Here is a 13,543-nt window from a genome sequence, read left to right as displayed (position 1 = left end):
CATTTATGTAAAAGGTTAAAAGAAACAACGTATTCTTGCAGAATTATTCCAGAAGTAAATATTTTAATCTCGAAGATTTAGGGATGCCAAGAATTGACCAATTGGAATTAGCGGAACATACACCTTAAACCCAACAGTTGAATTTATCACATGAACCTAAATCCTAAGAATTGTACTTTTTATAAAATAGTTTTGCTTAGAAATTGGTTTGTAAACAATATTTGACTTTGTGTTATTTTGGAAATGTATTTTTTTTGTGCTTTGTGTTAGCAATATTTTTTTAAAAATAATTAAATAAATATGCTTCTTTATCATAGTTATTTTATTTTTTACTTCAATATTATTGTAAACAGCTTATAATTTTTAAAATGTATATATGATATGGACTTCCACAATTATAATAACAAAAAAAACAATTCTTTCAATTAAAAGGTGTTTCGAAAATAATTTTTATAAACAATATTACTCAGAATTGAAAAAAAAAAATAATAATAATAATAAATAATTAAATAAAATTAATGATTTCCTTCTTCAATCCGATTCCTAAAATAAAAATATGATTATAATTTTGTATTATTTTATGCAACAATTAATTTGTACACACTTTACTCTGTACCAACTATCCTCTTATCACTTATCGTTTTTTTTTTTGACTACAGATTTTTTCCTCGTTCAATATCCTAATAAATAAAAATTCAACTATTATTACTATTAATATTTTTATATTATTTATTTAAACAATAATTGAATTTTTACTTACTCGGTCCTATAGTGTCATCATAGCAATTTTTAACTCACTATATTTTCCATTTTTTGTTGATATAACTACAGTTTTCCTTCTTCAATCAGTTTCCTAAAACATATCAATACAACATTTACTATTATTATTATTATATTTTAACAATCATTACATACTCGACTTTTTAATGACCATGAGGTAGAGTATCTATCTGATTCGTTAATACTATCATCTTATCATCATAACGGTTTAGTGCAAGTTTTCTAGTCTTAATCGTTTTCATTTTATGTTTGATTGACCTGAATGATATCATCTCCCGCTCAGCAGAGTAATTATCTTGAATGTGTGGTGTAGACAACCCCTTGAAAAGACATTGTTTATGATCCATTAACGTGACATGATTACTAACTACAATCTTAGAGACCCCTTTGGCCTTGAGTTTCTCTTTACCGTCCATTTCGTATCCATATGATTTTAACCTGAGAGCAATAAGTTCAGCTATGATTTTTCCAAGGGCTTCGTCTACACATAAATTAAATAAAAATAGAAATATTATTATTATTATTTAAAATCAATATACATTTAAAAAATAATGCAAATATGTAAAGGTCTCGGGTAATTTAGCGCGTTCTGTTCGATAACATTTATGATTAGGCTCTAGGTTTGAGGTATCTAATTTTTCTAAAAAGCGAGGTTTCTTTAATACATCATCGTAAAAATCTTCTGTACGTATGAAATAAATGAGTGATTTTTTATAATAACCACTATTATTTTTAATTTTTTAATTATTATATATATAAATATAAATATATAATTTTATTTACCTGTGTCCATATAACAAAGCTCAATGTGACCATTATACATTTTTCTCATGGTGTTGTAATGAAAATCATACATTAATGTTTTTGATATTTCTAACACGCTAAAACCAGCATATATAGGTTTATCAAAAATAAGAGCATCGTGAAACAAGTGAATGGGGCGCAGAATTCATCAGTATAATATGTAATGTATTTAAAATTTGGTTTATTAAATAATCGCTGAGCTGTTTGAGCATTAGATACCAGCTACATTTTCATTCTATTTCTGCATGACTCCATGGTTTTTCCTATAAAATTTAATCGCGTTAGAGAGCATAATAATTTATCTTTTTTTTAATTTTAAATAATTACCAAATACGGCGTTATTCATTAATTCAAAGAAATCTTTAAAAAAATCATTAGTAGCCAACTTTATTTTCTCCGTGTTTAATTTAATGTATTTTGATAGCCATGCGCTCTGTTCAAACTGTAATACTCTGTGTATTTTTTGAATCTTTTTTCAGTTTCAACCCAACGTCCATAGCCTGTTTCAAAACAGTATAGTGTACAGTATAATTTTTTTTATTAATTAAAGTAGTACAAAGTTTAGAAACTAATGCCCCTGGTGGCAAAAACCTTTCACACAAGTAAGGTAGGTCAGTGTGTGTATCGTGTAAAGTCTGAGGATAATCAACGTCCACCTCCATAATATAGCCGGTGTTTGAGTTCGATCCGGTCCTTTTTAGCAGACTGGTCACAGCACTTACAGATATGTCCTTTTCATACCACCTAAAGTTTTTTCGTGGAAGAGCTTCACTCATACCCCATCCGTACCTGAAACTTAATAACATTATTAAATTAAATTAAAGAAAATGTTTATAAAATAAAAAACAAAAAAAAACTTACAAATTAGTAGCATCTAAATACATTAGCCAGCTTGACGGCTCACTCACATCGTAACCAGTCGTAAATTTATTGTTCGCCTTGGCATACCTTTTTACAGCTTGAGTGATGCCACCCCTTATTCTGTTTTCTATGAACAGAGCATATCATAGTCCGTTAAAAGTTCAAGCTCGACTTTAGTTATTTTCAGCATGGCGTCAAATGATAAACCCGGAGCGGTATAGTAAAAACAGGAGCCTAGTCCATAGGTTGATAAACATACGTCTCTGAAAGCTTCAAATACATCACAAAAAAGTTGTACATCCAACTCATTATCCCAAATAACGTAATCCTAATCTTTGCTCTGATATGCAGACATTACAGATTTGAATTTAGACTTGTCTGAACAAACTAAATTTGCACTAAGCGCATCTAAACTTGACGACATAAATTTAAATGTGTCCTGAAAACGTATAGAAAATTTGTTTGAAATGTACTTTGAAAAAAATATAAACTTTTCTTCGCTATTTGGTACCACGGATAGTGTATGTGCGTCAAAACCCAACTCGCCAATAATGAAACTTTTATCATAATTCATATTATGAGCGAAAACAGGTTCAAATTTTGGTGTCTGTATTCTTAAGTTACATGAATTACATACAGTGTTTCTAAATTTGCCACTTAAATGGTGATGGTTTCGTACGGTATGGTTCCTTTCAGTGAATTGACTTGTACATAATGGACATTTACCTACACTTAAAATAGCGTTATGAACGTTCCAATCCTCCCTTGTCATCGTCATCGGTTGATTTGTTTTGAGAAGTTCTGTGATTAGTAATTTGCGATCTTACCAAACGAGAAAAATTCTTAATGTAGGCATAATGATATTTATCACCATTAGTTGATTCATCATCATTAAACAATAGAATATCGAAATGATTGTTCAACTCTTGATCATTTATCTTGTAAGGAACAACAATATACTCTTTGTTTTTTTGGGGGTTGTGGATTTTATCGACGTTGCATGTCGGCTCACATATTTTCAACCCATACACATTCACAGAGACACCCGGATTTCCTTTTTCGAATTTTTTGACGTCCTTGACTTCTACTGGATAGTTTAATTCTGAAAAATCGTAGTTAACTGGTGCGTTTAAGTAGTGACTAATTCTGCTTGGATTTGGCGCGTCAACATATTTTGCCATAATACTATATTTAAAACACATCTCATCATTGTTTTTTACATTAATGATTGCCTAACGTGCTTCAATGTTGTCGGGTAGTTTGAAATATGATGAGCCCCCGAGTGGTTTATAACGATACACACTTAGTAATAAACCTTCGACGCTGTCAATTGAAAAGCCCGATCCTTTTGATTGGTAAACTTCTTCTTCGTGCATTAATTTATTAAATTCTTCTTCTAGTATGGCATGCAAATCATTGTCAGCCATACATAGTGTTTGAGCAGAGGTTTTGAAAGACCTATTTTCTATAACTTTTGGTATGGGGGATTTTGTATGTGCCCTCCAGTTTTAAGTTAAATTTAATTGAGTTCTTTGAGATTAACTCAATAAGCAATTTTATTATCTCGGGCTTGGCTTCATCGAGAAACAATTTGTAATGAGGCAATAGACTGAGATTTTTCTTATAATAGTTTTTTATCATACCTCCAAATGTAGACTGGAATAATTGGAATCCTTCTGTTTTAACCTCTTCCAGACGTTGTTTTTTTGTTCGACGACCTGCGGTAGAACTAGCAGTACTGGTTAACGCTGAATCGGCTTCTAAACAGTTTTGATCCCCAAGTTCACCACCCCAAATGTCTTCATGTTTGCGTTTATTCAATGAAACAATATATGGACCAAAAAATATATATTAATTTGAAATATAATAGACTACCAAGAAAAAAAAAATTCTCTAAGATTTTAATACCTTGATAATTTGAGGTGGACTGTACGTTTGTAAATGTTCATTATCATAATAGTTTGAAGTATGTGATAATACACTAGCTCTCTGACGATTTTGTTCCGAAATTATGGTAACTAAAATATAAAATACATTTTTTATAGTTTTATAATTTAAACAACAACTAAAAATATTATTTAAACAGTATTTTTTGTAAAATTATCAAAAATATTAATCAATATAATATGGAAATAATTTTTTAAAAGATTTTAAATAAAATAAGTATCCATTGTTTTTTCTTAAAGTATAGCTTGAAATAAATTAAATTTTATACTTAGCAATATTTTCAATCAACAAAAAATAATAATAATAATGTACTTTTGTAAAGCTGTCGGAAAGTAATCAATTTAATGTAAAAAGCATTTTTAAATATATTTATATATATATTGTTTTTATTTTAATTTGTTACTGCTTTACTAGATATAATCGCTTATTATTATTAACTAAAATATAAATTGAATTTAATTGAATATTTTTACTCACTATGTTTGTTCAAATGTTTTTTTTAAATCTCCAAAGTATTTAAAATCTGCGTCACAAAAGTCACATCGGTTTCTTATTCCCAAATGCGTTTTTTCTTGTCTACGCATGTTTGATCGAGTTCAAAAAGTTCTTACACATTTAGTACATGAATACATGATAAATAATAATAATAATAATAATGAATAATAAATAAATTAATAAAATAAAATAATAAAATAATGAATAATAAATAAAATTATAAAATAATATTGAATAATAAAAATGTTTATAGCGATACAATGATTACTTGTTGAAAGCAAAGAATCTTAGTTCTCAGTAAGAAACAAAAATCATCTGCGCGTCTGAAGTATACACTGCCGGGTTATATAGTTTCGATGAAGGGGTGTGTGCGTGTGCAGACACCACTTTTTTTATTACTTTATGTGCATACCTAAAACCACCATTATTACAATGCTTGTAGAATATTGTGTAGGATATGATATAAGATACCATTGTTATTTAATTATTTTTTAAATGATAAGACACATGGTTTTATGTATATTTTATTATTTTATAAAAACAAACTATAAAGTTTGTATATCTTTTGACTTAACATAAAAACAATATTATTAATTTTTATAATAATTTATTAAAATTTGGCTTAACATAACTGAAAACTCTACATAATATTTACACACATAATACTAATTTTTACAAATAGTTATTGCACTCTATTGCCTGCCATGAAATGTAATTTACATCTGAATTAAAACCGTCATCTCTCCATAGATTTGATGTTTTCATTTCTTGAGCTGATTCGTTTCTTGGTACAGCTAATACAAAAAAAAAAAAATATGTTATTAAAAATAAGCTAATTAACTATGTATTAAAATAACTTACAATGGTATTAGACCAGCGATCCTCACTACGCGGCCCGCGGGCCGCATGCGGCCCTTGGAACGTTTTTTTGCGGCTCTCGGACTGACTGTTAAGGATAGTTATACCAACATACATTTTAGAGTTATTGAAATAAATATTTTTTTGGAAAAATATTCAATACTTTATAAATAGGTTCCAGTATATATTTTATATTTATATAACAAGTTTATGTACGGGTAGCAATTACGAAATGATTATCTATTATTAACGGTAATTCCCAGAATGCCTCGAACAACAAATGAAATATCTGACCTCGACGATTGCTCGGTCGTCAGTTTTATCTTAACTGTTTGTCAACAGTGGAGAGTTTTATCTAGCTCAGTGCAAACATGTATTAATGTGATTTTAGTGCGGCTAACTTTATCAATTGAACAAATTATTTTACGAACATAACACTTCGTTCGGTGATTGAATTTTGTAAATAAATATGGCGGGAGTGTACTCAAAAGAGCGGAAACGAAAACTTGAGGATGAAAACCGTGCATTTCAAGCTGAGTGGGAAGGAGATTTTTTTTTTACAAAAGGTAAGAAAGAAGGAACTGCCCTATGTTTGATATGTCGTGAAACGGTAAACGGAAACAAACGTTATAATTTGAACAGACACTACACTTCAATTCATTCGCAGTTTGAAAAAAAATTCCCGCAAAAATCTAAGATCCGAGAGGAAAAATTGCAATCATTGAAAAAGTCCTTTGCTTGTGAACGTAGTACCCTTTTTAATGCAATGAACAAGAATGAGCTTATTACAAAAGCATCCTACCAAGTAACAGAAATTTTAGCACAAAAGATGAAGCCTTTTTCTGATGCAGAAATTGTAAAAGAGTGTGTTGTCACCGTTTGTAAAACTTTGTTTTCACACTTACCTAATAGTAAGCAAATATTAGATGAAGTTTCTAAACTTCAGCTGTCTGACTCAACTTGCATGAGGCGGTCACAAGACTTAGCAGCAAATATTGCACTTAACATTACCGATGAACTTCAGCAAAGCAAATGTTTTAGTCTTGCACTCGACTCATCCACTGACATAACGTCAATTTCTCAATTACTATTGTTCGTTAAATATGTATCCAAGGATTGTGTTGTTAAAGAAAATTTTTTGGGCATGATTCCCATGACTGGACAAACTCGAGGTGTTGATTATTTGAACACGGTAGTAAGTTTTTTTAACGAGCGTAGTATTGATTTGAAAAAGGTTTTTTCTGTGTGTACTGATGGTTGCCCATCAATGTTAGGCCGTAATATAGGGTTCGTTCAGTTGTTGAAAAAGCATTTGGAAAACGATAATTTATTAAGCTTTCATTGTATTATTCATCAAGAAAGCTTAGCTGTTAAATTTGGTGAAAATTTCAGCTGTGTTATGAAACAAGTTGTAAAGATCGTGAATTTTATAAGGTCAAATGAACTAAACCACAGAGCGTTCCAAGAGTTTTTGAAAGAACTTATATCACAATACGGGGACGTGCTTTACCATACAGAAGTGAGATGGCTGAGTAAGGGTAAAGTTTTGGAACGTTTCTTCAGTATTCGTCATGAGATTACTCTGTTTTTAGCTACGAAGGAAAAAGAGTATCCTGATGTTTATGATTTTAGTTGGTGGCTCAAAGTAGCGTTTCTCACTGATACAATGGGCTTTATGAATGAAACACTGACTCGATTGCAAGGACACTACAATAACATTGTAACAAAAATGATTAGTATTGTGTTTTCACAGGAACAAAAACTCAAAATGTATATCGAAGAATTGTTAAACAGTGATTATTCTAGCTTTCCTTCTGTTAAAACTTTATTTGATGAAAATCCAGATGAAAGTCAAGATGTTTCTGATTTAATAAAGCTGTTGACAGATCTAAAGAACGAATTGTCTTTGAGGTTTAGTGGCTTCAGGAAGTATCAAGAACCATTTCGCTTGGTGGAAAACCCATGGTCAATTACAACAGCAAATATAGCTCATCTTTCTGTTTTTGGATACGAAGCTAGGGATTTGAAAAATGAGTTAATTGATCTTCAGCATGATACAGAGCTCAAAAGTGTTTTTGAAGAAAAAAACAAGAATAAAGCTCATTACGAGTTCTGGAATGCAGTTGAAAAGGACAAATTTCCTAACTTAATTGACTGTGCTCAGAAGATTTTGTGTGTTTTTGCATCTACGTATGTCTGTGAATCTACATTCAGTAAGCTGAAGTTCATAAAAAACAAGTACAGATCCAGATTAACAAGTGAGAACGTTGACAACATTTTGAGAATTTCAGTTTCTTCTCAACCTGCCAACATAGATGCCATATTAGAAAGTTGTGAAAGATTTCGCCCTTCGACTTCAAAGAATTAAAGTTCAAATTCAAGTAGGCCAAATCATGAAATTAAGTAAAAGACTTTTCCCTACTTTTTTATATGCAAAATGTTTATTTTTTGATGTAATAAACTTAAGTAATAAACTAATGTAATAAACTTATGTTATAGTCATATTGTTTGTAAGTTATTTAACCTATACCTATACAATTTGTACTTGCGGCCCTAAGGAAAATTTGATATGAACTATTTGGCTCCCTCAGAAATCCTAGTGAGGACCCCTGTATTAGACTGTATTGTGAATATTGACACTTCATTAATTTCGGGAAAAAGATCGGGGCTTGTTCAGTCATCAATGATGTGGTAACAAAGTCCATATGTTCCTTGAGTCTATAAATAGAAATATTTTTATTTTGTTATAAAAAAATTTTAAAAATTAAAAAAAATAAAAATTATACCTACTAAAACACTGTAAAATTCATCGTCACGGTATTGAATTCCCGTTCATTATCAGGAAATTCAACTAAATCACCATTGTCGTTGAAATAATGGGTGAGATCATTTCTGAACGTTCTTCAGGAATATTTTTAAGTATTCTCAGAAACTGTGTGCTTTTATATTCAGGAGTATTCTACAAAAATAATTATTTCGTTAATAAAAGACATGATGTATATACAAAATTATATTAAAAAAAATATTTCGTACAAAATTTATTATTAATATTATTTATTTTTTTATATACATACCGAAACACTAAGATTGTCGTTTTCTACATTTTCAAGTTCCATTTCGCAGCTCGAGTTATTAGCACAATAGTTTTCTAGGTATGAGCTGATGTCATGTAGATATTCACTTTCCAATTCTTGAACGATATAATCAGAAGTTCGAGTCTGAAAAAATAACAAAGTTGTTAATGATAAGTTAAAAAAAAAAAATAAATATACTTACATTGTTCATTTTTACTGAAAATTATTTTGTAATAAAAACCTTTGTCATCGTGATTCAAACGATAAATGTATGCAGTGGAGTATTTACGGGAAGGGTGGGGGGTATTGGACCCCCCAGAGCAAAAAAAATCAGATTATTATTCCTGCAATATAGTCAAGTAACACGTATAGAAATTATTATGCATAATATTACATAGTCTTTCCGTTGTGATTACGGTTTCTAAGTTATGGCTAAATATAAATATCAAGTGCGATAAAGGCAAGGTAGCCGTACACTGTATGGTGCGTTTTATCTCGAAATTTTAAACTCATGTTTATTTTAGTCACTGGGGTATCATTTTCAATAGGTTGCGTAACGCAACATGATACATGAAGATTTTCTACAATTTTTTGAGATTGAAAGTCCAACTGGTGAATCTTTGGCAAGTTCCAAATTAAATAGTAATCATCATTCATGATATGGTATTAAATAATAAATATTTGTACATGTGATTGATAAATATATAAACTACTCAATTTGCATTTTACTAGTTTTAGGTGTTTAATCAAATTTTAAATTACAGGTTTAAGTAAATGTGGAATTGATTGTAATTATCTATATGGACAGGGCTATGACGGAGCTAGTAATATGTCTGGACAATTTAAAGGAGTTCAAAATATTGTTATATCAAAATACCCTAAAGCTGTATATGTCCATTATGCAGCACATTCATTGAACATGGCTGTATCAACTGCAAGTGAAATAAAACTAATTAGGAATTGTTTAGGTATAATTTTCAATACGCCAAAAAAAAATTCTATTCTTCTACATAAGATTGAAAATTCAGATCACGAGCCCAATGTAAATCAGTTAAAGCGACTATGTGCAACCTGATGGATACAAAGATATGATGCAGTGAATGATTTTTTTTGAGCTCTTTCCATATGTTCTAAAAGCATTGGGCACAATATCCAACTGGAAAGATCCAGCAGACGCCCATATGCTTAAAATATCTATAGAGAATACAGAATTTTTAATTTCAATTCATATAGTTAAGGTATATAAAAATATTTGGATTATTTACTACACAGTTTATAAGCTCCTTCTAATAGTGTTTTTTATTTTTTATTTCAGTTTCTGTTTTCTTTTTGTTTACCTCTCAGTAAGCAGTTACAGACAGTACAAATAAACTTAAAAAAAACTATTGATATAGTGAAAATTTTAGTTACCCTGAAAATTGTTATGGATAACTATGAAAAAGAGTTTAGTAATATCTATGAAAATATTAAACTAAAAAAATAATTTTACTGTGTTTAAACTTATAATATCTGTATTCTAGATAGCTGAAGGTAATGTTGGAATTGAGTTAAAAAAGAAAAGAATTATTTCAAAACAAACTTTGAGAGATAACCCAAACCTTCAGAATTGTTCCATTAAACATTATTATTGTGTAACAGTGTTCATACCATATTTGGATTATTATATAATGCAGTTGACCGAGCGATTTATCAACTACAGTCGAGTCGCGATAACTCGAACCTCAATAACTCGAAGAACTCGACAACTCGATTTTTTTTTAATTCCCTTAGAAATTATAATAACACTCAATGTATTATAAGTCTTGTTAACTCAAATATAAAATTGTGATGAATAGCTTAGTCGAAGTATATTTCTATATCTGGATATTCTGGGTATTTCATGATAATTGTGTTCATTATTATGTATTATGTTTTATCTACTTCAGTACTGTATAATAAAGATTAAACGAGTAGATAGAAACTGATTATTAGCGCACACACAATAATAATAAGAATGTATTGGATAGTATGTGTCTATACTCTACCTGTCGTGTTTGTCGTGCGTATTTTTGAATGTTTTTAAACATGTGTCAAAAACCATTTAACAATAGCTGACAAAGTTCATGTGATACAATTGGTGGAGAAAGGTAACCGGAAAAAACAAGACATCGCAAAATAATTTAATATTCCTCCAAATACGCTGTCGACATTTTTAAAAAATAAGGCGGATATTTTAAAACAATTTCAAAACAATAAAGGTGACTGTAAAAGATCAAAACCAGCAGAATTACCAAATGTAGAGGTATGTTTATTCAAATGGTTTACTCAATGTAGAGATAAAAATATACCTATAAGTGGACCAATACTAAAAGAAAAAGCAGAATATTTCGTAACTCAATTTGGTTATTCTAATTTTAAAGCAAGTCAAGGCTGGTTAGGAAATTGGAAAAATCGTCATAACATAATTTTTCGTAAAATATGTGGTGAAAGTGCTTCTGTAAATGACTCTTTATGTAATGAATGGTTAGGAAAGTTATCAAACATCATAAAAGAATATTCTCCCGATGATGTATTTAATGTGGATGAGACAGCATTGTTTTTTAAATGCCTACCCGACCGCACTTATATTTTGAAAGGGGAAACTTGTTCAGGTGGCAAACAAAGCAAGGAACGGATAACAATTCTTTTAGGATCAAATATGTCAGGTTCCGAAAAAATTAAACCACTTATAATCGGGAAATCAACTAAACCACGATGATTTAAAGGAGTAAAGAGTTTACCATTACATTATGAGTCAAACAAAAAGGCATGGATGACTGGTGATTTATTTAAAAATTGGCTTATAAAATTTGATCAAAAAATGCGACTAAATCAAAGAAATGTTTTATTATTTATTGATAATTGTACAGCTCATTGTAATATCAATTTAAAATCTGTAAAAATCGAATTTTTACCTCCAAATACTACATCTAAACTACAACCGATGGATCAGGGAATAATACAAAATTTTAAAAAACATTATACCGCAAAGAAATTATTCGAAAAATTGTTTACGATATCGATGAAGGCAGACATGTTCAATAAATTCTATTACAATCCATACGTATGTGTGAAAAATGAAAGAGTTTTGTCGAAAATAGTAATCACTTGCTTATTAAACTAAGTAACGATCGCTATGTGGTTGTCAAACGACTGACGATGTTCTGCTTTACAACAGTCGCGGTCGGCCCGCTTTCCGGTGTTTCAAAAACAAAAAAAGACCTACTTAACACATTCTTATAGGCCGACTTCAATAAAAATACAAATAAAGATGTTTTGGCATTATAATTGCAACACAATGCTAAAACTACTAATAAAATTCATAACAGTAGGGTGGAAAATTTTGTTGAGAGGGAGCAATAGCCTTCTCAGAGTTAACCATATATTTTATAATTATTATCATTCACTTGAGATTTTGACATCAAAGGTCCACAGATTTAAATTGTAGACACAAGGAGACACTTTAAATTAGTTGCACATCAGAGATATAATAAAATAATTTAAACCAAAACTTTTAGAAGAACCAACTTGTGAAATAATGCATGGTTGTGGTACCTAAATTCAATCAATGAGCCAAGATGTTACGTACATGCACAAATATATATATATATATATATATATATATATATATTAGATTGAGCCAAAAAAATCGACTATTTTTTTTTTGTTTTGAAAAAAAATTTCAAATATTGTCAAATATTTTTATATTGGAAGTATTGTTTAAGGTAACAAAAAATATAAATCGTGAAGGTTTGAGTCCTTCTTATAAATATTAAGAAGTCCATTATCTTTAATTTCGATTTTTCATTTGTGCATTCATTTTTACGTCAAAGCTGCCAAACTTTTGAGGTATAAAATTTATCTACACAAAAATTTATAGAAAATTTTATTCTCTACAAAAAACCTTTAAAAAATTTTGTCAGACGAGTCGTTTCCGAAAAATCAAGCTTAAACATTGATGTATTTTTTAGATTTACTTTTTTTATTTTGGACTTTCGTAACTAACGAATAAATAAATATATAGTAAAAAACAATATCGATTCTTAAAGGGAATTTAATGCTCTAAAAGAAAAGCGTCATAATTTTTACATAAAATAACTTATTCAAAAGTTATTCACAATTTAAGTTGAAGGAAAAATTACTTTATGCAAAATAATCAAAATTGATTATGATAGACTTCTTTATATTAATAATATTAAGGGCTCGAACCTTCACGATAAATTTTAATTAACACCTTGAACAACATTTTCCATACATTTTTTAATAAAAAAAATTGTCGATTTTTTTGGCCCAGTCTAATGCATATGTCTATGTATGTCTAATTAAAAATAATATAATAAAATACACTACAATTATAGAACTTTTAATACCATTTGCGGTATACTAATAATTATTTGAACTAAATTATATAAAACGATGTACAATTTCAAACTAAAGTATGATCTATTCTGAACTTATTTTTTGGTAATTTAAAGGTAGTAATTATCATAATGGGTATTTTTAAATAATTTAATAGATAAGGCTTCAGATTTTCTCCGAAATGATATGGCTTGTTCGAAAAAGTATTTTAAAATTTATTCTTTGAATTATTAAAGTAATTTTACTCAAGTTTTTTGCAATTTTTAATATGAGTGACTCTAGAAAACGGACAAGTGAACTTTGGCAATACTTTACATACATTGACTCGCACTATGCTAAGTGCGATT

The 13,543-nt window shown here is 29.3% G+C and overlaps 2 protein-coding genes and 1 long non-coding RNA gene across 4 annotated transcripts; 2 read left to right on the top strand and 1 right to left on the bottom strand.

Annotated features, from left to right (window-relative positions):
- Window positions 1-321: 321 nt before the first annotated feature.
- On the bottom strand, window positions 322-5,243 carry LOC126899877 (uncharacterized). Of its 2 annotated transcripts, none has more exons than XR_007702729.1 (9): window positions 4,870-5,243; window positions 4,354-4,463; window positions 2,446-4,244; window positions 1,912-2,379; window positions 1,564-1,847; window positions 916-1,261; window positions 761-853; window positions 605-680; window positions 322-543 (listed from the first exon to the last, which is right to left on the bottom strand). It is a non-coding gene; the product is annotated as an uncharacterized LOC126899877 (long non-coding RNA). The 2 variants fall into 2 exon arrangements; XR_007702730.1 differs by lacking the exon at window positions 4,870-5,243 and adding an exon at window positions 4,661-4,695.
- Window positions 5,244-6,214: 971 nt separating this feature from the next.
- On the top strand, window positions 6,215-8,113 carry LOC126898158 (general transcription factor II-I repeat domain-containing protein 2-like). Its single transcript, XM_050672103.1, has one exon. The coding sequence runs from the start codon at window positions 6,215-6,217 to the stop codon at window positions 8,111-8,113; it is 1,899 nt and encodes a 632-aa protein (XP_050528060.1).
- A 1,269-nt stretch (window positions 8,114-9,382) lies between these two features.
- On the top strand, window positions 9,383-11,600 carry LOC126898157 (tigger transposable element-derived protein 6-like). Its single transcript, XM_050672102.1, has 3 exons — window positions 9,383-9,461; window positions 9,584-9,757; window positions 10,982-11,600. Exons 1-3 carry the CDS (start codon window positions 9,383-9,385, stop codon window positions 11,554-11,556), a joined length of 828 nt encoding a protein of 275 aa, XP_050528059.1. The 3' UTR covers window positions 11,557-11,600.
- Window positions 11,601-13,543: the final 1,943 nt, after the last annotated feature.

This window comes from Daktulosphaira vitifoliae, unplaced genomic scaffold (assembly GCF_025091365.1).
Source record: "Daktulosphaira vitifoliae isolate Bord-2020 unplaced genomic scaffold, ASM2509136v1 Scaffold_2, whole genome shotgun sequence".
NCBI classification, from domain to species: Eukaryota; Metazoa; Arthropoda; class Insecta; order Hemiptera; family Phylloxeridae; genus Daktulosphaira; species Daktulosphaira vitifoliae.
This window is presented reverse-complemented; position numbering and strand designations above follow the sequence as displayed.

Coding starts and splice junctions, on each gene's coding strand:
- LOC126898158 (XM_050672103.1), top strand. CDS start 6,215: ATGGCGGGAGTGTACTCAAAAGAGCGGAAACGAAAACTTGAGGATGAA.
- LOC126898157 (XM_050672102.1), top strand. CDS start 9,383: ATGATACATGAAGATTTTCTACAATTTTTTGAGATTGAAAGTCCAACT. Junction 9,462..9,583: donor GGCAAGTTCCAAATTAAATA/GTAATCATCATT, acceptor TTTAAATTACAG/GTTTAAGTAAATGTGGAATT. Junction 9,758..10,981: donor CATGGCTGTATCAACTGCAA/GTGAAATAAAAC, acceptor CAAAATAATTTA/ATATTCCTCCAAATACGCTG.